The following is a 26,709-nucleotide window of genomic DNA, read 5'->3' as shown; positions in this document are numbered from 1 at the left end:
TCCCTCTCTCAAACTACATGTTGAGGGAGTTGGTGCAGACTCTTGATGTATTACGCACGTTTTACTTTAAAAAAATCTGGGGAGGGGGGCAAGATAGTTACTTGGGTCATACAAAAATAGAAAATATTTCATCAAAATACAAAGCTCACCAAATCAGAGCACTGAGCTGGGATCTGGGCAGGACTGGGCTTACTGGGGTCAGTGGATTTGCATTAGAACAGGGTAGTGTTTTCATAGGTCAGTTCGAACCAAACAACAAAACTCGGCTCCCTGATCTTTATCAGAGAAGCTCATTTGTGTTTCTGAGGAGTTTTCCTACCAAAGGGATCCTTCTGGAAGCACTGCAATCCTTTGCTGAGACAGACCCTGCACGTCAGGCAGGAGCAGCCGTGGAGCTCCAACACCCACGTGAAACGTGGGCGGCTGCGCTGCTGAAATCCCTTTGCATTTTTGTCCTGTTCATGGTATGTGCCAGGGCACAGCTCAGTGCCAGCATCCCTGCAGACCAGCCCAGCATCCCTGCAGACCAGTCCTTCTCTGGCCCCGGGCAGAGGGCACTGCTGGCATGGAATCCAGCCCACACGCTGAGGCTGCTTTCCCCTTGTTTCACCATCAAATCTTTGTGTTAGATGCTGTTTTGTCCTGCCCCTGCCCTTCCAGACACCCTGTGAAAGGAAAGAGATGTTTTCCAGCAAGACTGATGCTGTAATTAGTCAATTTGCTAATAAGCTGAGGTGTGAACGGCTTTCCGTGAGGCAGGAGGAGCAGCTGTCCCGCAGGCACAGCCCTCAGTGTCACCTCCCCAGCTGCCCAGCTCCTGATGGATGAGCTCTCCAGGAGTGGTGAAAAGGCTCTGGTGACTTTTGGGGAGGGAATGTTTTTGTGAATGGATCATGACACAACCATGGCCTGATTACCGAGCTGAGCAGTTCCTTCCACCCCCCCAAAAACCATGTGTTAGCTGCGTCTGTCACTGCTGAGCTGTCACAGTACAGTCTGGGACAATGCTCCAGTTTTCCCAGGGGATTCTCAGCAGAAAAGAGCACACTAGAAAGACATACAACGTCAGAGCATGAGGCACAGTCTCCCAGGAGAGATGAAGGCAGAGGAGGGGGAATGACAGGCCTTGGGGAACTGCTGGGAGATGCTAGCACAGGCCTTTAGCAAGGGAGGGCCACCTTCACAGCCCAGGGCTGCTCATTCCCCATTATCCCTGCTGCTTGGGGGGTGGAGACATTGTGACTTGCACCACTGACAAACCAGACAAAGTACATAACAGACTGGGAGGAGAGGAAACCCTGTCCTGTAGAGCCTGGACCCGCCCTCCTCCTCCCTCTGCTCAGCAGTGAGGAGAGCTCTCCGCTCCCTTCCTTCTCTCTTCTCAGTGCAAGCCAGCAGGCAGAGACAGACCGAGCCTGGCCCCAGCTGCCCAGAGATAGCAACGAGGTCTGCACACATGAGACATGACGGCATCCTCCTTCTCTTTTTTCCTTTCTTTTTATGTAGCAAATCCAGCAAAGGCCCAAGCTCTTGCTCACGTGCTGTTGTTTTTGCAAGTGATTTTATTTTAAAACCGGAACTCGAGTTCTCCATTTGTTTAACAAGTCTCCCCCTCCCCTTTCTTTTTTTAAATAAAATTAATTTATTCTACACAACAGTAAACTCTTCCAGACTCTTCCCTATTTACAAATTAACATTTTTCGCTTGCAGATCATTGCTTCCCCCTCCTTTTCCTATCCTCTGACACAGAAAGTGAGAAACGAAGCCAATAGCTGAAGGTCTGTAAGGCAGTGCTCCCATCCAGCCCTCTGGATCCCACCCTTGGGACCTCAGGGAAGAACCAGAGTGACAATGTCAGTATTAGATCTGGAGATCTCCCCTCATCCACTGTGTGTGTTAAACCATCAACCAACAGCATCCAGCATCTCCCTGCTCCTCTGAGCTGTGTTTTAGCTGGGCTGAAATACCCTCAACAGAGCAAACTGCTCCCGCTGCGCTCTGAAGGGCCGTGTGTTTGGGGAGAAGGTGGCATTTGCTGTAGGAATGGGATCCACCAGCCCTTGTCTCACACATCCATGGGCCAGAAAGGCAGCTCTCACACCACAGGAGGAGGCAAGGAGCCTTTCCTGCCCTCTTGAAGCAGGAGGCACATGTGAGTCAAGAACTGGGGACATGCTTTGCTAGCTCGGGAAAGAAGGCACCTAATAAATAAAAATTCGGCCCAACCCAATTCCAGGCAAACTCAAGGTTTTTTTTTTTTTGAGGTTGTGGCTTGGCTTGTACCTCTTTGCACTAAGTGGTAATTTCTAGCTGGGTATGGTGGGGTCTGCCCTACCTGGAGACCTATCCAGATACTCCAAAGCCACCTGGCTCAGGTCCTGTGAGTACTGTCACTCCTGTGTCACTGCTACACAAGGAGCCAGGAGTCCTGGGTAAGACAAGCTGTGTGAGCCAAACCAAGGGGGACATGCAAACACTTTGTCTGCAAGCAAAGCTGCCCTTCTGGAGGGTCTCCCACCCCACACGAGGCACCCCTGTAAAACCATCCTCAGGGCTTCCATGACCTACTGGAAAAGAATCAACATAGTGTTTTTATTCCTGGGAGCCCAGCCAAGCACCTGCAAGGCAAAGCTGTCCCTCACCTCTGGACACAGCTCCTGGCTGTGGGATGTGGGCCTGACCACCCCGAGACATCCCAAATGACGAAAAACTGATGTAAAGAGGGGTTGTTGTCATATTTTCCAAGGTTTGCCTTGAGCAATGGAAAATAGTGCCCAACTGTGGCAGAGAACAGACAGAAGGCTGAGCTGATGCCCTTGCAGAGAGCTTAGGTTTTGAAAAATCAAGGCAGAGAGAGAGGAAGAAAGGGTATCCAGGGATTCTCTGTTGGTAGAGCAAGGAGAGAAAGGAAACAAAGGAACAGAAAAGGCAGGACAGCAGGAAAACCCTTCCTTGAATGCAATTCATTAAGCTTTGGACAAAAACCTTCTGTCAGAGGGTAGGAAACGCCCCAGAGGGAGCCCAAAAACCAGCCCAGATAAACCCTCAGGCCTCTGCAGTAGCGCCCTCTCAGTGATCCATGTGTGCGAGAAGAGTCTCTGCATGGAGATCTGACATATCCATGCTCATCCCAAAATGCCAGAGTCCCTCAGCAGCTGGTTTGTGGGATGGTGGTGCCAGAAAGATGTTGGCCATGCTGGGCTCTCGCCCCAGAGGGGACATGCCAAGGTGCTTTGGCTGGAGGATGGAGCCTGTCACAGCTTTGGGTGCCATCCCACGATGGTCATACCTAGGAGGAGATGCAGGGAGCCCGGCTTGGCCCTGGGAGAGCTCTTGGTCCAGAGGGAAGGAGAAGAGGCTGCAAGCTCTAAAATGGCACTGACTCCTTCAGCCTCCCACACCCCCAGCACTGCCCCAACCCTGGGACTGGCGCCAGGTCCAGCTGGGACATTGCCCACCGCTGGCACAGCTCCGAAAAGCAGCAGGGATCGAGGAAGGCGTCCCGGCTGGGTCGCTGCTGGTGGCAGGAGGAGGTGGCGAGGCCGGTGCAGCGGTGAGGGGCACGGCTGCCCCGCTCCCCCCACCATGCAGCCCCCAGCATGGGGGGCTCAGTAGAAGGAGTACTGGTTTTCCACCGCCCGGGTCCGGCTCCGGGCACTGTCAGCCTCGTGGTAGTCCTCGGCACTGGTGGCAGCGGGCTCCGGCCGGCGCTCGGCGCTGTCGCTGCGGCTCCGGGGGCCCAGGGCACCCTCCAGGCGGTGGTAGGGTGCGGGCACCGGGACAGTGGGGGCCGCGGCCACCCCCTCAGCGGGTGGCGGGACCGGCGGGCCCGTGGGTGCTGTGCTGCAGAAGTAGTGTGGAGGTGGCAGGTCGACCCGGCAGCCTGGTGGCTGCGACACGAGGGGTGGTGGGGGGCCGGTGTCTGCAAGAGAAACAGGAGCTTGACCCCTCCAGTGCTGCCTGGGGCTTGGCCCCTTCCCTCTCCCTCGCTGGTACCTTCCCACATCCCCTCTCCATCCTTGACCTTGTTCTTCTCCAACCCTCCTTCCCACTCTCTCCCAGCATAGCAGGATGCTCCGAGCCCTGCAGACCCCCCTGCTCCTCTCCTTGCCGAGCCAGGGGACTGACACCCACAGCCAGGGACAGGGGGTCACACCCACACAGCCCTGCTGCTGCGTGGACCTCAGTTCCCAGCTTCCGAGGGTGACACCCACCTTGGTGCATTTCCATGGCCCCACATATCAGCAGGGCACTGCTTTAGGGGGGGAATCTCATGGATCTGTCCATGCAAGATCCCAGCCCGCTCCTCACACCCAGCCCTCCACGTGCAGCCTTGCCCAGCCCTGGCACCTACCGGGCTGTGGGCTCTGGGCCACCACGTAGCTGCGGAGGGTGATGTCGGCCGCGCCGCCCGACTCCAGCGGGATGGGATGCGTGTGGAAGTGGCGCAGCATGTCAAAGATGGTCTGGAACCAGAGGTGCTGCACATGGCACTGCCCGCTCTCGTTCAGCGACAGGCGCAGGTGCTGCAAGTGCAGGGGACGAGGTGAGCTGGGGGTTGTGAGGGTGAGACCTACCCGTGCAATCGGCAGGAGCCACCTCCATCAGCCAGGGGAGGTTTGCTCCTAACATAGAATTGTTATGTTTACCCTGCTGCAGGGTGTTTCCTGTAAAACCCCACTCGCTGCAGCCCCAGGGGAAGTTTGGCCCCTTTTGGGGATGAACACCATAAAGAAACACACAGAGAAGGGCATCTGGGTACAACCAGGGAGGCTGAAGCTCCGATCCCAGCATCACAGACAGCCTGGGGAAGCCTCTAGCTCACCTGAACTGCTTCTTGCAAGGTGACAAGAACAGGCAATCTCTTTGCTAGGAAAAAGACCCAGCAAGAAACTACTTGTGGTTGGTTTTTTGTAGTGCATCTGTGTACTTTGGGACACTGAACAGACAAGGAGAGGGCAGGGGAAGGTGTGCCATGGGGTATTTAACCTTATGCTCACATGGCAGGCACTGATCCCGTTGGGAAAGTGTAGAAGGGGCTGGGCAGGGTGCAGAGGCCTCTTGGGGCACAAGGGCAGGTGGTCCTGAGGGATGCCCTACCAGGGTGCAGCTCCCTGCAGAGCTGCTGTGTTTGGGGTCACCCACAGAGCAAGAAGGAACCCGAGGTGCTGGGCATGGCTGACACTAACGTTCACAGAGAAGCAGAAGCCATGGAGAAGCAGAGGACACCCACCTTGGCTTTCCCCTGGAAGTTGAAGGTCAGCACGTATTCCCCCGGCCGCGTCTCGCTCTGCCGGATGACGAACAATCCGTGACTCCGGGCGCCCCCGAAGAGCACCAGCTGGGCTGCCTTGATCCGTGACAGAGTCCCGTGGAACCAGGGGAAGTCAGAGAGGTTGATCTCCGCCTCGGCCTCGCTGTCCTCCCCTGCCCGCAGGGACAGCAGGTTTTTAGGGAGCACCCGGACATCACCCCCTCTCCTCCTGGCCCCTCCTCCTCTCCCTCTGTGCACCCTCCAGAGCGAGATGCTGGGGCTGCATCCTGCATCCCAGTACCTGTGAGATGCCCACCAGCGGTGGGGGAGGATTCCAGTGTCTGCAGGAAGCTTTCCAGTGGGACATGGGTGAGCAGCTCCCCCAGGGAGTCCCTGCCCCGGCTGTGGGGCACGGGGACAGCAGTGGCTGTGGCGGTGTTGTGAGTGCTGGGCAGGGCACATCTGTCTGGTGGCCTGGGTACATCTGCAGGGGAAATTGCAGAGGGATGAGTTAGTGGCTCAGCATCACCCGCCATCACTGGGCAAAGCTGGGGGCTGTCCTGCTTTGAAGGCAACTGTGTTGGATACTCCTGGATCTTAGAGACACCTGAGGGCTAGGTTATAGCTCTGAGCGACTCCCAGGCTTTCCCAGATGTAGTTCCTTACCGTCAGCCAGGAACTCGCAGCTGGAGGAGGTTGTCCTGCCTGGCAGACAGGCTCCCTGTGCACAGGACACCAACTCAATGTCGTCCCCACTGTCCCTGGAGGAGAGCACAGACAGAGACACACACATGCGGCACCTCCGCTCACTGGCGTGAAATGGGGACTCAGCCAAACAAAATTCCAGTGTGATCCAAGAGCACATCCTGATGCTCCCAGATTCCTCCCAAGGGATTGCCACAGCACCAAGAGCATGGTGAGACAGAGCAGCCACCAAACAACATGACTTTTTGGGGGTGAGAAACCAGCGTGGGAGGGATTAAACCCTTGCAAGCCCCCACTGCACAGGTCATGCTGCTCAGTTCCAGCTGCAGGATTTTGCTGCAGCCTTGTGGGTTTAGAAGGAAAGCTGTTACCTTGACTCTCAGCGCTTTGCTTTACACCCACACACCCTCCCACCACCAACTTCCACCCGAGGGCACTTTCACTTTCACCCTCTGCAAAGGGAAAAGGGAATTACCGACCCATGGGAATTACATCCCTAAGACACATGAAAAAACCAAGCCAGGAGGCCTGGAGCAAAAGAGTGAGTGGGAATAGAGCAAGGGAGCCACTCAGAGCATCCCTGTTGCTCACCCTCCCTGTGCACTTCAGCACCCTTCTTGCACAAGCATCCAACTTGCTCCACAACCTATTTTTATCCCAGCCACCGGCAAGAGTCCGGAGCTGCCCACAGCACACGGCTGCTCTTGCTTCACACGGGCCACGTGGGCACAGGCAGCGGGGAAGTGGCTGCGTCAGTGGCAACAGCTCCCTGTGAGCTGCTGAATTATTTAGTGGCCAGTAAGTGAATCAGCCACTGGGAGTCATTCAGCTGCAGCCAGTTAAAAACAAGAAGGGAGGAAGGAAACCAAAACCAACAGCGCTCTGCAGAAAAGCCGTCGCCGGGTGCTCACGCAGCGGCTCCAGCACGCAGCCCTTGGCACGAGCATCGGGAGCTGATTGAGAATTCGCTCTTGGCACCGAGCGTGTGTGGCGGTGTATTAAACAGCTCATTATTATTTGCTCTGGAGTTCATTATTATTTGCTTTACAGTCACGTCTGGAGGCCAAAGCCGGCCGGCGCTGGGTGCTAAGCAAACAGAAAGGGCTGGGAGGCTGCCAGGGGCAGAGCGAGGGGCTGGCACAGGGATGCCGGCGGCTTCTGTGGTGGCTTGAGGGGAGCACGGCCGTGGTGCTCAGCTCCAGCTGGAAAACCAGCACTGAAACACGGAGTGAGGGAAAAAAGGCCTTTTCCGAGCCTCGCATCAGCAGCCCAGCCTCAGCATTGCTTCCTGAATCACAGAATCACAGGACGGTGTGGGTTGGAAGGGAATTTAAAGCTCATCTTATTCCACCCCCTACCATGGGCAGGGACACCTTCCACTAGGCCAGGGTGCTCCAAGCCCTGTCCAACCTCCTTGGACACTTCCAGGGATGGGGCAGCCACAGCTTCTCTGGGCAGTTCATGCCAATGAATTACATATTTCAGAAAACAGCAAAAGGAGCAAAAATCTGGAGTGCACCAGTGCATCCTCCCTGTGAGATGCAGCATCCAGGGTGGCCAACCAAATGCCTCTCTCTAGCAGGAGGGGGCAAAGGCAGCCTGGAGGAAGCAGGAGCATCTCCAAGCCTCTGTTCCAGGTTTGCTTGAGGTTTTCACTGCCACAAGCGTGGGCACCTTGTTTTTCCAAAACTGTGCCAAGAAGAGCAGTGCCAAGGTTTCCCTGGAGGCTGGGCCTGTCTGAACCAGCTGAAGGGCAGCAGCACCAGGCACACAAACCTCCCTACACAATTTGCTGTGTGTGCTGATGGAACAGCAGATGAGAAGTTTTGGCTGGGTTGTGACTCCAATTGTGACAACATTGATGCCACTGTGATAGAAATACAAATAAATCAATTCAACCAGCAGGATCTTAAATATATCAGGGATGCTAAGCTGGAAAAACACATGGAAAATAGCTCAAATATAGTATAAAAGCTTCAGAAGGTGGGTGTTAGGAACTTCCTGCTTTGAGGCTGTGTTCCCAGGTCACCTGCCTCTGCCAGGCTGAGGGGACATGGGGCAGAGAAGGGTGAACAGGCAGCCAGTGCTCTGCACCCCTGGCAGACACAGGCTGCTAACTCTGCCCCCAGACCTCTGCTGGTGTGAGTTGGGCACTTCCTGTGACAACCCAAGCAGCAAAAATTGCATCAGGGTAACAGCCCTTGCTCGGTGGTGAGGCACCACAGCTCAGCCCCACAGAGCCCCTTCCCCAGCACTCCTTACCCGGGGTCGATGCAGTCCTGGATATCTGCCACCCACGAGTGCTTCTGCAGGGAGTCGATGGTCTCCAGGATGTACTCGGCCCCATTCTCTACCTGCAGGCAATGTGGGACAGAGTCAGCTGTGCTGCAGTGCTGCCCCCCATCCCAAGGCAAAGCACACCCCACAACCCAGCCAGACCCCCTAAACAGCACCCCAACTGAGCAGGACAGGGTCAGTGTCCCACCCCATCTCAGCAGAGGAGTTGCCAGGGGTGACCCAGAGGATCAGTGTCCCACCTCATCCCAGCACAGGAGTTCCCAGGGGTGACCCAGAGGATCAGTGTCCCGCCCCATCCCAGCACAGGAGTTGCCAGGGGTGACCTAGAGGATCAGTGTCCCACCTCATCCCAGCACAGGAGTTCCCAGGGGTGACCCAGAGGATCAGTGTCCCACCCCATCCCAGCACAGGAGTTGCCAGGGGTGACCCAGAGGATCAGTGTCCCACCTCATCCCAGCACAGGAGTTCCCAGGGGTGACCCAGAGGATCAGTGTCCCACCCCATCCCAGCACAGGAGTTGCCAGGGGTGACCCAGAGGATCAGTGTCCCACCCCATCCCAGCACAGGAGTTCCCAGGGGTGACCGCCAGAGATGCTCTGGTGCATCCAAGATGACCCCTGAGCACAGCTGGGGCTCAGAGGAAAATCCCCACCCCACTGTTAGGAGCAAATGTATGACAAGGTTTTTTTACAAAGTTTCTACGCCTCCATGGAAAAACCACACCTGGCTGGCAGCACTGGAGGGGCATGGCACTATGCCCAAGCACAGACAGCATCCCTCACTCCTGGGGCACCTCTGTGTCCCCCCAAAACTAGCTCTGCACAGGTATAGCAGAAGCCATGCTGCTCTCTGCCCCAAAACCCTGCCAGACCCCAGGAGTTTTAAACCTCTCCTCTGTTATCTTTTCTGCCTCTGGTCCATGAGGCTTCTGACTTCTGATTGCAACAGAGTGGGAGAGAAACCCCCTTTCATAGGAAAAAGAAATAATAAATAAAAATTAGGATGGAAAAGAGCCTCCAAACTGTCCAGCCCAAAGGAGCTGTGCTTTTCTGGGGAGAGCCCAGAAGCTCCACATCAGTGGACTCAGATGCCATGGGATGCTGTGTGCCTCTGGCAGGTTTCCCTGCATCCCTCATGGAGCCTTAAACATCGTGTTCCCGAGGCAGCACAGCAGCCCTGACTCGGGGAGGGTGTCACATTGCCAGCTGAGACAACCTCCAAGCAAATCCGATTAATCACAAACAACTGAATCACCGTCCTGAAAACAAACAGGGAGGAGCAGAGCCCTGGCTGGGGCTGAGCAGGGACCTGGACCCTGTCCTGAGCAGAGGTGGAGTGGAGTAGCAAAGATCCCCGTCCCCAGTTTGTTTAACCAAAAGAAAGGATCTTCTCTGGCTTTTTAAGGGCAAGGCATGAAGCTGACGTGGGAGATGCGGCTGCTCACTCATGCAGAGCATGACAGCAAGCAAAGCACGTGCAGGGCTTGGGTATTTTGCAAGCACCTGCTTGTGCAATGGAAAAAACTGCACGTGCTTGGTGTCTGATGGGCTCTGGGGACATGCTGGCTGCTCATTTTTAGGCAATCTGGCAGAAACTATTTCAGTGTGGCTTCCCCAAAAAAGGCAGGGGCTTTTCCACCCATCGTAACCTGCGTGTTGTGTGTGAAGGTAGACATTGGGCTCCACATCACACAGGAAGGGAAACCACAGCACCCAGCTTGCCCACCTAATCTGTACCCCAGCATTGGGGGTGTTTCACCCCCTCTGCAAGTCCAGCCAGCGAAGGGGAAATGGGAGAGCAGAAAGATGTCCCAGCAAGGAAGATCTGGGTAGAAAATGAACCACGAATAATGGTGGGTGTGAGAAAAGCGGAACAGCATCCTGTGCCAACAGCTGGGAGAGGAGGGCAAAGCCTGGCTGGGGGGGCTCCATGCCATGCTTGCTGCCTCAGCTCACTCAAAGGATCGATTCTGATCAATTCCCCTGTGGCAGGGTGAGAGCCAGCACAGGGCAGGAGCAGGAGGTACCTGGTAAAGCAGGCATTTCGCAGCTGGCAGGGTTTGGAGCATTCCTGAAGGGAATTAAAGGAATGGCTGGAGCAGTCACCAAGCTGTTAGCAGTGGGTGTGGAGAGAGCACGCCTGACTCCAGAAGATGGGAAGAGGGCAAGCCCAGAATTTTCCTCCAGCAGCCAGAGAAACCAACCCTCACAGGCACCCAGGAGGCATCCCAGAGCTGAATCCCCCCAGCAGGGATCTGCCATGACCAAACCCACCTGCTCATGCTCGTGACAGCCCCAGGGATAGGGAGAAGCAGTGGCACACCCTCGGTGTTGGCCACGCTTTGGACACTGATGTGACACAGTTGAGGTGGGACTTGTAAGGGGATCTAGAGAACATGACAAGAAGTAGCTGATGAGCCATATTCCAAGAGCAGAGATCAATGGCCAGCGGTCAAAGCTGATGGATGTGCTCAGCAGCTCTTTCCCATCAAAGGCTCTCCGTGCGTGCTCCTCAGTAATGAGGACAAAAGAATGTGAGGATGCCTGATCAATTCAGGGATGACACCACACTGCAAGTGTGTTGGAGGATCAAGCAAGAATTCAAATGAACTTGTCAAAGCTGAGATGGAATAAAAAGCTGAAACCAGCCTCCAGCTCAAGGACAGGGCAAGCTCTGGCTCACGGTGATCACCTCATGTGTGCAGGCTGGGGAACCACGACTTGGGAGCAGTTCTGCAAAAATCATCCCGGAGTTCCACCAGCCCACAGGCTGCATGTGAGTCACCATCATCATCGTCAGGGTGTGAGGAAAGCAACTGCATCAGCTCGGGCTGGACAAAGAGGAAGAAGAAAGAAGAAGCAATCCTTCCCACCCGCTCTGGGCCGCGGCCCCATGTGTACTTTGGGGCGTCCTCTCTCCAGAGCCTTCAAGGAAAGCAAGGGGCACCTTGGGCTGGTCAGTCTGGAGAGAAGAAGACACTTGAGGTTGGCCTTTGAGGCACAGAAGACAACAGCTGAATGAGCCTCTGTGCCCATGGTGGACACTGACCACTGCTGAGGCTGAAGAGCAAGAAGGCCTTGGGGAAGGGAGGGTGCCAGGAGAACGTGTGTGACCTTGACAAGGAGCTGGATTTGATGGAAAGCCATTTCCCATGGGAATGTGTGCTGGGGCCAGGCAGGCTACCAGGCTTGGGGGCTTTCACAAATCCAGGCTCAATTTTCCCCCTCTTTTCCTTTCATAGTTTTGTAAGCTTTCAAGCAGGTTTATTCAGCCGGGAAGCCTGGCCTCTCTGCTCTGCTTTGCCACACACTCTTAGGGAGAAGCATCAGGGAGAGAGGTGTTTGTTTAGCAGAGGTAGAACCCAGAAATGCTCAAAGTTCAATGGCCCATCACCACTGTGGTGTCCAGGACCCTGCAAAATTCAGCCCTGATCTGCCACGACAGGCTGTTGTCTTCCAGCAGAGCAGGAGGCAGCACTGAGCTAATTAATTGCATGATAGGGAAAATTCTGAAGAGAGAGACTTTCACTCTCTGCTCACGCCCCCAGACTCATGTGTGGTTGATCCCTAGGGTCTCATTGGCCCCCCACAGCTGTTCCCTGAATCACTAAGGCTGGAAAAGACCTCCAAGATCATCAAGTGCAACCTTTGACCAGATGTCACCTTGTCAACCAGACTACATCACTAAGGGCCATCACAGTGTGTCAATGAAGCAGCCACCACACGTCACTGATCTGGGACAGCAGCAGCCACAAAACCACAAGCAGCTGCACCAGGGAGCATTTTTCCTTGCAGGTTCTCTCTGGACACTGATTTAACCCATCTCCTGGTGGCACAGAGAAGCCAAACAGCTTGATCCCAGAACACCCCGGTGTCAGCTGCAGGAGGCAGGGATCCTGTGGGGAGCATGAGTGCTGTTGGCATCTCAGCTCTGAAAGCCAAGGCAATGATCCCTTTGGGGACTGAGCCTCCTGTGCTGCAGGTGCAGAGGGGGTTCCTGTAGGGACACACACCCTGCTCTCACCTTTAGGACGAAGGTGTTGTCTTTGTCAGGCATCTCCAGGGGCATGGTGGTGCGCACCTCGATGATGGCCGACAGCGGGATGCTCACCTTGGGTTTGGAAGCCTGGGAAAAGAAAAAAAAAAAACAAAAAACCAAAGAAAATAAATGAAAAGAAATCAATGAATGAAAAAAAAAAAAAAAAAGTCACTCAATTGAATCAAACTGTCCCTGGGGACAATGCAGCAGGGCTCTCAGAGGCAAGATCAGCTCAGCCTGTGTGGTTATTACGGGGGGGGGATAAACAGCATTGATTTCCCTCCCGTGCCTGATAACTCTGAGCTCTGTGAATTAAACCAAGAGGAGGCCCAGTGGAAGACAGGGAGGTGCTTTTAACTGCCAAACCACCCTCCTTGCTCCAGCGCAGGCTGATGTGCCAGCTCTGCCAACACCACTTAATTTCTCTCCATTTTCAACCCTCTCCCAATGGAGAGAGCTGTGCTGTCTGGTGGGGGATGCTTCCCATGCGGAAAGCAGCCCCGTTTCTCCAGCACAGGAGCAGCATTTCAACCGGGCAGCCACGATGCAGCAGCCTCAGCCATGCAGGGAATTTTAATTACATTAAAATAAAGAAAAATGAATTTCCCCCAGGGCCCCTGGCACCCGCTGGAGCCTCGGTGGGGAGGCAAGACCCGGTGCCTCCCACTCCAAGTGTTTGCTGAGCAACAAATTCCCCAGATATTTGTTTTAATTATAACAAATCCCCACAAAGGAGCTCGTGGAGCTGCTCTCCAGGGCTGGTCCCCTCCAGGGCTCTGGGATTTGGAGCATTGCAGCTGCAGGAAGCAGAGATGAGATTTAGTCACCAAAACCTGTGCCTGGTGCCTTGGCTACAGTGGGTGGGATGAGGCCAGCAAGGAGCTCCAGGCTGCAAGTTACCAATAATGGGCTCAGTTCCCATTTTTATTGGGAAATAAAAATAAATAAATCCAAGACAGAACAGAAACTGCTTTTTCCCTTGCAGGATGTTTCGTTTCTACCAGCCCCAGAGCCCCAGTGTTGCCTCCAGACATGTCTCAGCCGTGCAAGGCTCTGCCCATCCCTGGGGAATTTTTCCATCTTGGTGTTTGTACAGGAGAAGGTCAGAAAGGAAGTGGCAGCTGCTTCGAAAGGAGAGGAAACAAGGTGATAATTCACCCCTGAGCCAGAGAAGGGTCTTAGAATCACAGAATGGTTTGGGCTGCAAGGGACCTTAAAGATCATCTCATTCCAACCCCCTCCTCTCTGGGAGGGTTCTTCCCTTAAAGATTTAAAGACGTGGCCATAGTTTTTGTAGGGTCTATGCAAAAACAAAGCTGTGGGCTGCTGAAGCAAAAAGCAGTTTTCTTCCAGCTGTGCCAGACTGGTGCCACTTTTACATTTGCCAGATGGAAAGCATGATGGGATGAGAGGAAAAAGCTGTAAACCTAAGCGGGGTGTGATTATAACAGAAGAGCAGACAATGTTCATAAAAGTTGCCGTGAAATAATTTCAAAATTGATTTTTAGAGGCAAATCAAGATACACTAAAAATGGAATCCCTCTACAAGCTCTCCCCTAAATGTTTTAAGAGCAGCAGTTGTTCCATTTTAACCCAAGTTTATTTTCTCTTTGGTGCAGCTGACACACCAGGCTCCATCAGATCCTCCATCCATAGAATCACGGAATGGGTTGGGTTGGAAGGAATCCTGTTCCACCCCCCTGCCATGGGCAGGGACACCTTCCACTATCCCAGGTTGCTCAAAGCCCCATTCAGCCTGGCCTTGGACACTTCCAGGGATGGGGCAGCCACAGCTGCTCTGGGCACCCTGTGCCAGGGCCTCCTCACTCTCATATGGAAGAATTTCTTCCCAATGTCCCACCTATCCCTACTCCCTTTCCCCCCTGTCCTGTCACTCAATGCCCCTGTGGAATGTCCTTCTCCTGCTCTCTCATAGGCTGCCTTGTGGCCACCATGGACATGGAGTTGTTTCTTTCCAGCCAGGCCCTGTTCCATGGGCTCAGGAAGCCCCCAGTCCAGCCAAGAGCAGTGCCCACCATCCGTACCCGTGCCGAGCTGCTCTCCAGAGATATGCACTCGAGTTTAAGCTCATGTTTTGTATTTTCTCAAAAGGTGAGAGGCACAGAACAACACCAACAGTGCGGGGTTCATTTTGGCCTGCAGGTTGGATGGGTTTCAAGCACATTTTCCCATCCATTCGCACCTCAGCCACACAGCACCAGATCTCCCTCTGGACCAGAGCTGGATTTCAGCCCAGCTCAGCAGTGGAAACAAAAAAAGCCCCAAGCAAAACCCAACTGCTGCCTGAACTTCTCATAAAAACAACGGTGGACAAAAGCCAGGACTTACCTTTGGAGGGACATAAAACTCCAGGAGGAACCTCTCTCCTTCCACCTTCACCGCTTTCCGCAGCAGGAGGCGGCACTTCTGCCACTGCGAGCTCCCCACACAGTTCGTGTCATCGGCCACCATGTAGCGCAGCGTCCCCTCCCTCTGGATGTCCACCAGCTCCACCTTGGACGAGGGCACCTTGGACAGGCGCAGCTTGTGGGTCCATTTCTCCCGAGGGTCCCCAGGCTCCTTGCCCCCGGCCGGCCACGGCTCCCTCTCGGCTCTGCGGCCGCCCGGAGCAGCCTCGGCGCCCGGCTCCGGAGAGGATTTGCGGTGCCACATCTCCTTCATTCCATCCACCACGCACAGGCTCATGTTCCTCAGGGAGAAGCCTTTCTTGAACTTGGGCTTGGCAGCAGCGTGGATGGAGACATCCTCCGAGCTGCGGGACTGGCCGTAGGAGGAGACCTTGCGAGCCTGCACCTGCTGGGCTGGGGTCAGGTACCGGCTGGCGCCCAGCGGGGCGTCCATGCTGTCCAGGGACTCTGTGGACGTCTCCTCCTTCCTCGGGGTGACCTCCCGCCCGTAGGGGACGTGGCAGTTCTGCAGCCCCACGAAGGGCACGATGTTGTACTTGGTAGGCGAGTCAGACACGAACACCCGGCTGACCTCCAGGCTGAAGATGTCCAGGAAGTTGGCGGTGAAATGGTGGGAGAAGGAGGTCTCTGCCCCGGGGGTGTCGTAGTGGGGATTCTCCTTCAGGAACTGGCAGAACTTCTGGGCGAAGTCCACGGCGGCTGCCTGGGCGTGCAGCTTGCAGAACTCCCTCCAGTCGGGGAGTGGGGAAGAGGGCTCCTGGCACAGGGCATCGCCGTTCATGGCTGCCCCATTCCACCTGCCGGCGGGCTGAGGGACAAGGACACAGCCTGAGTGTGGGATGGACATGGACAACCCACCCTGTCCCCCCTAAACTGGGATATGGACAACCCACCTTGTCCCCACCCCACAAATGGGGGCATGGACATGGACAACACACCCTGCACCCCCAAATGGGGGCATGGACAACACACCCTGCACCCCCAAATGGGGACATGGACAACACATCCTGACCCTCAAAATGGGGACATGAACAACACACCCTGACCCCCAAATGGGGGCATGGACAACACATCCTGACCCTCAAAATGGGGACATGAACAACACACCCTGACCCCCAAATGGGGGCATGGACAACACATCCTGACCCTCAAAATGGGGACATGGACAACACACCCTGCACCCCCAGATGGGACATGGACACAGACAACACACCCTGACCCCCAAAACAGGGGTCACAGGACATGGACACAGACAACACAGACGCCAAAACAGGGGTCTCCCCTTGCCACGATGCCAGAGCTGATCTGCAGTTCCAGTGCAAAGGAAAATACTGTGGGAAAGTGTCTGTGTGTTGCTCTCTCTCCACTTCATCCACTAGGAAAGAATCTTGGCCCCGGCAGCAGCCATAAATTGTACTTATTTTACGATTATGACCATGCAAAAGCATTATTGATTTCTCATGAAACCACTAAGGAGTCCCCGAGCGGAGGAGCCCGGGGGGATTTGCCTGCAGGATTCCTCTCGCTCTGTGTCTGCCTGGGCATGGCACAGCTCTCCATAGGGGGAGGGGGCACTGGGAGTCCTGGCAGTGCCCACCCAGGGCAGCACCCTCCCCTCTGCCACATCAGGTTTGGGATTTTGCCCTCCCTGCTGAGCATCAGCTAACAGATAACCCAGGACAGGTCCTCAGCAGAGGTCAATGAGGAGGTGGGGTACAGGGGGAAAAGAAACAGAAGGCAGACCCAGGAGCACACCAGAAGCTGATGGGAGCTGCAGACCAGACCTGTGAGCCTTTGGGAGAAGCACCAGTTTGCCCAATCTCCACACTGGTCCTTCTCCCAGTGGCCGTGGGACTGGCAGTGCATGTGTCCAGTCCAGCTTGGTGCTCATGCTGCACTTCCCAAATCTCTGCCTGGCTCTGGGCAGCATGAACAGCCTCCCCTGGGAGACCCCAGCAGTGACTGCATCTCAAAAAATCTCCCAGTGCCAAAACTGCTCGTGGCCTGCTGGTACTGGTGGGCCTTGGCTGGGGCACTGCTGAGCCCATGACCCCAAACACACAGTCCCTGTGTCCAGACACCCCTCCTTCCCCCACTCCAAGGGCAGCAGGTTGGCAAATCCACCTCAGCTGGCTCAAACACAGAGCCCAAGGGTGCCTGTGGCTGCCCTGCTCCAGGCAGGGACTGTGCCTGTGGGATCCAGTTCTGGAAGGGCAGGACAGCTCCCCCCGGGTTTTGCTGCTCTCTATTCACAGAGCAACTCTTTCCCTGGATTTTGCTGCTCTCTATTCACAGAGCAGCTCTTTCCCTGGATTTTGCTGCTCTCCATTCACAGAGCAGCTCTTTTGCTGGCGAGGGATTACTCCTGCTAATAAATCACGCGCCGGATCCCGCCGGCAGCTTACACGGCCAATAATTAATTACTGCTCGGATGAACGGCACAAGCCACGGGATCGGGGCGGGCACTGGGGACTGGGATAACCTGCTCCTTATCCTCCAGACCCCAGCCATGTCAGTCACCAGACCCCAGGCAGGATCAAGCCCTGAAGGCTGTGATTCAGAGCAGCAGCTGTGGCCAGGAGCTGGTTGCCATATCCCCAGCACATCCCTATGGAGATGAGTTCTCTGGGAGCACCTCCATCCCAGGAAGTGGCTCTCAACCCCCTCCAAACAGGGAGAAATCCACACAGGCAATAAAAATCCCAACAGAAACACGATATATGTGGCATTTTCCCATCTTTAAGGCAGGGATGCTGCTCGGAGACCTGGCTGTGCTAGGGAGGCATTGAGGACAGGGTACACATGGACCTGCATTGGCCCCTCACATCCCACAGCACCAGCAGAGCTCCAGCTCCTGCAGAAATCCCTGGCAAGGCTCTCCCCAGCATCACAGGGCTTTCCCGGAGACCTGAGCAGGGAGCCATGCCAGCTGGGAAAAAACCCATCCCTGCAGTTTAGAAGCAGCATCTGAATTTCCCCAAGAGACATCAGCAAAGCAGCAGAAAATGCAAAGCTGTTTGTTACCCGCCCAGCAAATGAAATTCCTAATTATCCATCCATCACCAAGCAGAGGATTTAAAGACTCTGCCCTTTGAATTGAAAATTCACAACCCCAGCTCCACCATGGCCCCAGGAGCTGCCCTGGCACCAAGCCATGGGCCAGGAGTATTTGGGCTTGGGGAGAAAAGGGAGATGAAAAGGAGTCTCCTGCTGCCAATCCAAGCAGTCACGGCAAGAGCAAGGGAGAGAGAAAGGGTTGCAAAGGGAAAAGAGCAGAAGGGGGCTTGTGGGGGGAAGAGAAAGCCCCTCGGTGATGGGTTTATTTGCATCTGCCTGGGGTGTTGAGCCCCGGGGCTTTGACGGTTTCCCTCCCATGAATTTGGTGGAAAACACAGCTCCCCATCCCTCTCTCCAGGAGGGACTGGTGCTCAGGGCCTGCCTGCCCAAAACCAAGGCATGGCAACAGACTCTGAGAGGTTAAGGGGAAAAAAAAAAAAAAAAGAAGAAGAAGGGAAAAAATAAGGCACTTCAAAAAAGATAAAGCCCCAAACAAAAAGCCTCAAGGAGATCCAGGCACGGCAGCCAGGCTCAGGCTCGGAGACGCGCACGCAGAAGCATCACAGCGTCTTCCTTTCATCTGCATGGGGATGACAGACTTTAAAAGGCCAATTTATAAAAATGAAGCCTAGAGGAGAGACATCTGGCAGGTCTGAGGAGGCGGCGGCGGGGATTACTAACCCTGTGCCACGTATCCAACCCCCCTGCCCGAAGCACAGCCAGGAGCCCCCCAGCCAGGACCCAACAGCACAGGCTGGGAGTCAGTGGGGTGGTTTAAGGGCAGCCCCTGGGACTGCAGAGCCATCCCCGCCCCTGATTCACCTGGTTTCTGCAGGAAGCAGGCTCCCAATTATGTGTGTAGATTTACCTTTAATCTGGGTGCCTGCACTCCCCTCCATACCAACAGCTCTGCCCCACTTCTGGAAATAACTTATCATGCCACAGACAGCATCCCCGGGCAGAGCGGTGGAAGCGGAGACGAAAATAAGCTCAAGATGAAAATAAGCAGCAAATCTGCAACTGCTTTTTGGAAAGGGCCATCCCCTGCCAGCCCAGCTTACTGGGGCCTGCAGCACATTCCAGGCACCTTTCTAAGGAGCCAGATTCCTTTGGAAGTGCCATCAGCCCACTCCAGAACTGGCTCAGGGGCCACAGCCTTGAGTCCCTGGCCTGGGTGACACAAGAGGGCAGAAAAATAAAAATATAAAATGGGATGGCCTGTTGTCACGAAGAAGCCATGGAGTGGCAACCACGGCATCAGGCTGGTGACGGGCTCCTAACCCACCTGCACAAGTCCCCAAACTCCTCCCAGGGCAGAGCTGTGCCTGCTGCCGCTGTCATTTGGGAAACTGAGTCAAGATTTAAAAAGAGAGGATAAAAATAAAGAACTTGTGGGGTTTGCCAAGTGGAAACCCAGGCTAGGATGGCAGGTGAGAGCCAACTGCTGGCAGTGATTTGGGACACCTCTCCCACCAAGGTGTGCTGAGGCATCCCTTGCTCTGGGAGGGGGGCTTCTGGAATAATCTGAAAGTCGAAGCAAAGCTAACTGACCTCAAGAAGAAATGAAATTTAAACTGTCAGCAGAAGCGCAGGAGACCATAAAAAAACAACTCCCCCGTGAAACAGGAGTCAGGGAGCAACAACAAAGCCACTGGGATTTGCTGAACCAGAGGCGTGGGGAGGAACCAGCATCTAATGAGGTGTTAATAATCCGAATGCACAACACCGGTCATGGGATGGCCAGCACAGCCTGCCCAGCACGGCCTGCCCAGCGCTGGCTCCGATGGCTTTATTTAAGGAAACAACCCTAATAAAGAGATGTTTCCCTTCCGCCCAGCGCGGCCAGGCTGGGACAAAGTGATCCGAAACTCAATGGGGAAAAGCACTGTCAGGTGGAGGCTGTGAGTGGCAAAATGAATCCCTCCATCCCGCCTGTGTGGGAAAACTCCCGGGGTCACGCCAGGGAGCAAAGGAAAGGAAAAGCCAGCGCAGGAGGGCGTGCAGCAAAGCCCTGGCTCCCGGGGAAGGAGATCCCAGCCCCGGCTGTCCCAGTCCTGCAAGGCTGCTCGGTTTCCAGCAAGATCGATGCCACTCAAAGCCCCAGCTGGTCATCCCGATCCCGTGGGGATGACATGAGGAAACCCAGGCACCTGCTCCCCCAGAAAAGCGCCTGACCTAAGCGTGCCATGCCAGAGGAGGAGATCCCCGAGTCACGAGCAGGTCGCAGAGCAAGGCGATACCCCCCGGCCCCCCCGAGGTGATGCTCCTGGCAGGCAGCTCCTGACACACACAGCCCCTCTGGCAGCTCCCGAGGGAGCCTGGAGCCTGCCTGCACAGCCCCGGGGCACTGCCTGCCCTGGGCAGACAGGAAAACAGCTCAAACTGGGAAGGGGACTGGCCTTGGGGGCAGTGGGGCAGAGGGAGCAGGCTCAGACTGACGGCAGGAGAGAAGCAGGGGCACCATCCCCACTCCTGCGGTGCAAGCACAGCGGGATGAGGGATCCATCGGAGCTGATGTCCCCCCATTCCACAGCTGAGACCTGAAGCACGTCACCAAGTGACCTCCCTTTGTCACCTCGAGGACCCTTCCCAGCCCTCGAGACCCTCCAGAGCTTTAACTGCACGCAGAGGCTGAGCTGAGGAAGAGAAAACTATAAGGAACAAAAGCAGAAGTAACCTGCCTTGCACCTTTCACATCCCCTGGATCCCTGACCACAGCCCTGGAGTGGGAGAAGCTGATTGCTCTCCAGGCTCCTCAGTACTCCATGTACTATTTATACTGTTGTGATCTTAAATCCGACTGGCTGTCTGAACCACGGAAACAATCTTTGTTCCTCTCGTTTACTGTCCATCCCACTAAAATATTAATTGAACAGCATTTTGGCCTCAAATTTTATGGTCAAACCTTGAACCAATGCCTCAGCAGGAGCATGCTTTGACTCCCTGCCCAGATGCACTTCAGGGTCCACCTGTCACCTGCAGCTTAAAAAAAACATTTTTCTGGAGTGAAAAGGCTCCTTGTGCCTTTTTCTGCTGCCCAGTAAGGAATCCCTCTGGCCAGCCCAGCTCTCGAAACAGATGCCTCATGCACTCAGCAGTGCTGGATGGCCAGGACAAGGTTTTGGGGTGCAGGTGCTGATAGGACACATCTTCAAAAGCGAAAATGGGCAAGAAATGACCCTTTTCCCCCTCTTGCACATAAGGGTGTCCCCACAGCTGTGTGATGTCCTGACTGAGCCCCACAGGGTTCAAATAAGCAAATGGGCCCATGAGAGCCCCCCAGTAAAAACCTGAGCTTTTCTCCATTTCCCACTACTCTGACCATACCACAGGGCAGTTCCTCTCCCTCCCCTCCAAAATCCCCCGCCGTGGATGTTGTACCTCCTGTGCTGACAGCTGCTGGAAAATAAAGACAAGTTCATAGATAAGATCCACTAGATCTTAGATAATCTTTTCCCTCAGTAATTCCATCCAGCTTGCAGGGAGCCACACTTGCAGCCCACGCAGGGGGCTGGAGCATCACCCAAGGCACTCAGCCTGCTGGGAACAGTGGTATGGGACCTGGGGGATGCCTCAGCCATGGGGACAGGGTTCCCAGGGTGCAGGGACATAATGATCAGCAAAGCTTTGGTGCATCTGGGCATCGTGGATGCAGCTTGAGGCTTGGAGGCAGCGTGCTGTGTCTTGGAATAAAGCAGAAACACCTCCTCAATGACCAAAAGGAAAAGCTATTGGAAAAAAAAAAAAATTAAAACCCCAGAGCTTTAGGTGAAGGAGATCAGAGGCTGTTGTTCGTTCCCCCTCACTTGGATGCCACCTCACGTGCCTGTCTCCAGCCAGAGAGCTTCCCACAGAAAACTCCCCAGTCCAAAGTCTATTTTTAACCACCACAATAGCAGAGCCTCCCCCAAGGAGCAGCACAAGCCCTGTCCCCAACCAAGCAATCTCACATTTCCCTCGCTAAGCCTCGATTTCCTTCCGCCCCTCAGCCCACAACAAAACCCTCCTCCTCCTCCTCTTGCCTTCCCATCCTCAGAAAACTATCTGCACATCCATGCCCCTCCAGGCTGGTGTGCCGTGGGTGCACAGTGTCCTCACACCTGTTACACATTAACCACTGACCTGGGACCTGTGGGCAGACCCTTCCTGGGCTCAGAAATGCCAAACAACAGGAGATTTATCTGCTCACCCCCCTCCCCTGGAGGCACCCAAGACTCTGGGGATTTACTGAAAAAGCCCTGCAACATAACCCAAAGTGCAAACTCTTTGAAAGAGATGGCTCTTGCCCTGGGGATTGCTGTGCCATGGAGGGGCTCCTTGGGTGATTTTGGGGTGAGAGCTGAGTGGATGCTCAACAAAGCAAATCCTGATGGATACAGCACAGTCATCTGGGAATCCCCTGTCATTAGGTCAGAGAACCCCCTAAGATTGTTTTTCAATTACAGCACACAATAAACGTGAGATAAAGTTACACAGTTCTGTAGGAAATTTTCTTATTATGTTTTTTTTTACGTTGCAGATCTAATTCCCCCCACACATCACTGTCTCATACTCGCCTGCAAACAGCCTTAAACTGCTGCCTAATGGTATCTGAGCTGGGGAAATTCAATTCTACCCAGCGCCTCACCCAGGACTGCTACAATCACTGCTAATTGCTTAAGTGGTGTATTAAGCAAAATAAAAATTCCAGTGGGCTTTGAACCACCCCCCCCCCTCAACCAGATGATGCCAAAACACCCTGTTACAGCTGCCAACCCTGGCTGGAGATCCAACCTCAAATATCCTTTTTCTCTTCACTGTGCAGGGATGCTCCTGGGCAGGCAGAGCTTCGTACCCAGTATGGCCATGACCATGCCAGAGGGACTCACAGGCTGTCTCCAACTTTGCCATCCCTCTTGCCAGGATTTTGGGGTGCCACTGCAGCCCCTCTCCTGCCTCAGGGTCCAAATGCTGCCAGGACCCAGTGGAGCAGGGCAGAAACATCCTCCCAGTGGGACCCTGGAGTGGATAAACTCTGGGTCCCTCTCCTGTCTCCCCATCTGTGGGTGTGGATGGATGCGGGGCTCCAGTCAAGTCTCATCCCAAACCTGGACCCTGTACCCAGCAAGAAGAATCTCCAAGCCCTTCTGGTTTTCCCTTTAGGAAGAATCAGGTGTGGGATGCAGTTTTCCCTTTAGGCATGATCTCTTCTCCTCTCCACTGCAATGGAGCCAGCTGGGGTTCAATTTCTGGGAGCATTTCCCTCTGCCAGCCTCTGCTTGCACAAGGAAGCGGATCCCTGGGCCAGGGACAAGTCTCCCACTCATATCCCACCACCTCACTGGCATCCATGGGCAGGGAAAACAGCTGAGGTCAAGTGAGGGCACCCACAGGCAGGAGGGGAATGATGCCAGGAGCCCCGGTGCTGGAAGCACTGCCCTGGGGCATCCCAGCCAGCCCAGTCAGCAGGGCCAGCAGATGGGCAATCATTATCTGCTTTCTCTGCCTCTGCTGGGAAGAAGAAGAGGAGGAGGAAGAGGAACAGGAAAGGCATTAGCCAGCAACATCCTCATCTTGAGGAGACGGGTGTTCTACCTCCAAGGAGGAAGGACAAGAGGAGGTTGGACAAAACCACCCTGCCACCAGGGGGGCTGAGATGTGCTCGCAGTCCAGGAGAAGAGGGGACAGACCTGATGGCCCAGGGGATCAGCCAGAAGAGGCAACCCTGCAGTCAAGCAGCCGCTGCAGCCCTGAACCACATGAGAAACTCACATTTGAGGAAGGAGGTGATTTTAACCCCAAAGCCTTGACCAGACAGGGACGGGGACCAGAGCTGACTCACCCTCCTCGATGGCACAGGGGAAGGGTCACTGAGACACCAGGCAGGGCAGGCAAACCTGTGTGCCTCCCAAGCTGGAGCTGAGAGAATTATGCAGCTTTTTTAGGAATCATTCAGTGCTAGCCCTGGGCTCCTCTGCTGCGTTACAGAGATGGTGAGATACTGGGAAATACCACTGAAGGACACAGAGGGAATGTCCAAGGGCACCTGCCATCCCATCTGAGCAGATCTCCTGGCAGCACACGCCCACCTGTCTGTACAAATGTGACCTCCCACCAGGGAAGAGGGGCTGAGCATTTCGGAAGAGCCTGTGTGGTTTGGGAGCATGATTCCTATTTAGGAGCATGATTCCTATTTAGAAAGGCATCCCCAGATGTCCATGGTCCTTCTCCACTCTCCCAACAAACCAAACCAAACCAAAAATCCCCATGGAGGGGAGTTCTGAGTAATCACAGAATCGTTTAGTTTGGAAAAAACATCCAGGATCATCCGTTCCAACCATTCCCCCAGCACTGCCCAGGCCACCACTAAACCATGTCCCCAAGTGCCACATCTACATGTCTGTTAAATCCTCCAGGGATGGAGACTCCGCTGCTGCCCTGGGCAGCCTGACAACCTTTTCAGTGAAGAGATTTTTCCTAATACCCAACTAAACCTCCCCTGGCATAACTTGAGGCCATTTCCTCTTGTCTACTCAGTTGTACCTGGCTACAGCTTCCTTTCAGGCAGTTGTAGAAAGCGAGAAGGCCCCCCCGAGCCTCCTTTCCTCCAGGCTGAGCACTCCCAGCTCCCTCAGCTGCTCCTCATCCACTCAAAGACACAGGAGCAGGGCCTGCGGGGGATTTTGGGCAGGGTGCTGGGTGGACAGAGAGGTTTTACCTCCTTTCCCGTTCCAGTTCACAAGATCCCCGAAGCACCGGCAGCGTGGCTCTTGCAGGTCAAATGCATAACTTCAACCGATCAATTTCCACACTGGAAGGAAGTACCAGACCGACTTGGAGGGAGGGACCTGGAAGGCAAAGGTTTAGGCTGTCAAGCCCTGGAGCCAGAGCAATATCCCCAGGCACATCTCACCTCCCCCAAGCCACCGTCCTGCTGGGCTCCAGCCTGACTTCACCAAAACCAGAAACAAGCAGAAGGGCCAGGCAGAAAGTCCCCCAAGCCTCCCAAGGGCCTTCCCGCGGTGCTGCCCGGGCTCAGCAGAGCAGGGCTGGAGGAAGCTCGGGAGCCGCAGCTGCCCCACGGGTGTCCCCGCGGGGACGGGAGGCAGCGGCTGCCCGGAGCTGCTGTGTCCTCGGGGGGCCCCTGAGACCCTCCAGAGCAGCCTGCACCCCTCCTGCAAACCCAGGCAGACAATACTGACTGAAAATAAGGGAGCATCCATGCGGGGGGCTGCGTGCTGCCTGTGCCTCCCCCCAGCCCCGGGGGAAACCAACCCACGGCTGTAGCCCCCCAGGCCCGGAGGGAAACCCCCTCCCCTGGGGCAGTCCCCCATCCCCGGAACAGAACCCCATCCCCAGGGCAGCCCCCATGGCCGGGGGAGCCCAACCCATCGCTGCAGCCCCGCACCCCCGGGGCAGCCCCCGCTCCCCGGGGCGCACCGGGCCGAGCCGGGTCTGCCCCATCACCGCCCCCCGCCCCCGCGGGGCCCGGGGCCGCCCGGAGCGGCGGCGATGCTCACCGGGAAGGGGGGGGTGACCCAGCCGGGGGGGCGGCAGGCGGCGGCAGCCCCCGGCCCCGCGGTGCGAGGGGAGGGGGCGGCTCGGGGACCCTCCCGAATGCACCGCGCCGCAGCGGCGGGGGGCGGGACCCTCCCCCGGGTGGGGGGATCCGCTGCCGAACGGGGGAGCGGCGAGGAATAACCGGGAAGAAAGGGCCCCTCCCCCTGCTCCGCCCCTCCGCCCGCCGGTGCCGGTGCCGGTACCGGAGGATGCGCTCACCCGGCCCCGCTCGCTGCTCTGCCCGGCTCCGCTCGGCTCGGCTCGGCTCTGCCCGGCCCGGCCGCCCCCCGCCCCGCCGGCAGCACCGCCCCCCGCCCCGCCCACCCCGCCCCCGCCGCCTTAAAGGGCCCCGCCCGGCCCCGCCGCCCCCGCTCCGACCCCCAGCGACATCGATGTGTCCCCGCCGACCGCGGGTTGGCATGGGGGGGTGTCTGCGGGAGCGGCCCAAACAACAGCGGGCACCCCAAATCCTCAGAAAGAGCCCTAAATCCTCGCGCGGGCTCCCCAGCTCCCCCGGGGGCACTGCGAATGCTTGGGCAGCGCCCTAAATTTTCAAGGTGCCGAGTCTTCAGGCCCCTAAGATGCTCAAGATCCACAAATCCTGGCAGGGCACCCCATGCTTTGAAGAGGAGCCACAGCCTTTTTTCCAACCCATCTATCACCCAACATTTGTCCTTGCACTGCCCAGGAGAGGGGATGGGGGTGATCCCCCCCACACCCATATTCCCCGGGGGCACAAGGCAGGGTGGTGTGACTGGAGTGGCTCCAGGGGGAGGTTTGGGCTCTGCCCACCTTTGTCATCCTGCTGGTGGATTTTGGGGCCCATCTCAGAGTACTTTCCCTGCCAGGGCGTTCAGGACAGACTGAACCCCAGGACAGGGTGGGGTCTGGATGGACCAAACTCCAGGACAGGAGAACTGAAGCCCAGAGAGGGGCTTTCAGGGGTGGAGTTGAGGGTTCCACTGCCTCTGGGACCCTGCACAGCCCCCCCCAGCCTCCCCATGGCGCGTCCACGGGCGGATGAGTCACCATTAAAAAAAAAAAGGGAAAAAAAGAAAAGGATTTGCAGGAGGAACAAATCCTTTTTACTTCTGTGAAGCACCTGTAGGATTAAGACAATGCTGGTTATGTAAGAGGTGGAGAGGAGGGAGGGGTTTGTCATTATTATTACTATTATTTATTTATTATGCTTCCTCACTGTCCTGTTACCCTGCTGGGTGTACTCTTGGGAGATTTGGAAAGAGGCTGATTTGGGGGAGAAGGAGGGAGGTTTGTTGTAAGGCTGGTGCACAGTGATGCACCGTTTGCTTTTTCTTCCTCCACAGCAACATCTTCCTAAACATTTCTCTTTTTTTGGTGTGTTTTTGGCAGCAGTATGAAATATGGGCC

The 26,709-nt window shown here is 55.7% G+C and overlaps 1 protein-coding gene across 3 annotated transcripts; it reads right to left on the bottom strand.

Moving 5' to 3' along the window:
- Positions 1 to 1,579: 1,579 nt before the first annotated feature.
- SH2B2 (SH2B adaptor protein 2) lies at positions 1,580 to 25,581 on the bottom strand. Of its 3 annotated transcripts, none has more exons than XM_082294488.1 (10): positions 25,540 to 25,581; positions 24,479 to 24,608; positions 14,645 to 15,532; positions 12,281 to 12,382; positions 8,222 to 8,313; positions 5,921 to 6,015; positions 5,556 to 5,738; positions 5,234 to 5,427; positions 4,355 to 4,526; positions 1,580 to 3,922 (listed from the first exon to the last, which is right to left on the bottom strand). In XM_082294488.1, the coding sequence occupies exons 3-10, from the start codon at positions 15,503 to 15,505 to the stop codon at positions 3,609 to 3,611; spliced, it is 2,013 nt and encodes a 670-aa protein (XP_082150614.1). In that variant the 5' UTR covers positions 15,506 to 15,532; positions 24,479 to 24,608; positions 25,540 to 25,581; the 3' UTR covers positions 1,580 to 3,608. The 3 variants fall into 3 exon arrangements, with proteins under 3 accessions (XP_082150614.1, XP_082150613.1, XP_082150615.1); XM_082294487.1 differs by having other exon boundaries at positions 25,281 to 25,547; XM_082294489.1 differs by having other exon boundaries at positions 4,355 to 4,466; positions 25,281 to 25,547.
- Positions 25,582 to 26,709: the final 1,128 nt, after the last annotated feature.

The sequence above is a fragment of the Coloeus monedula genome (genome assembly GCF_965178545.1).
Source record: "Coloeus monedula genome assembly, chromosome: 20".
Classification (NCBI taxonomy): Eukaryota; Metazoa; Chordata; class Aves; order Passeriformes; family Corvidae; genus Coloeus; species Coloeus monedula.
This window is presented reverse-complemented; position numbering and strand designations above follow the sequence as displayed.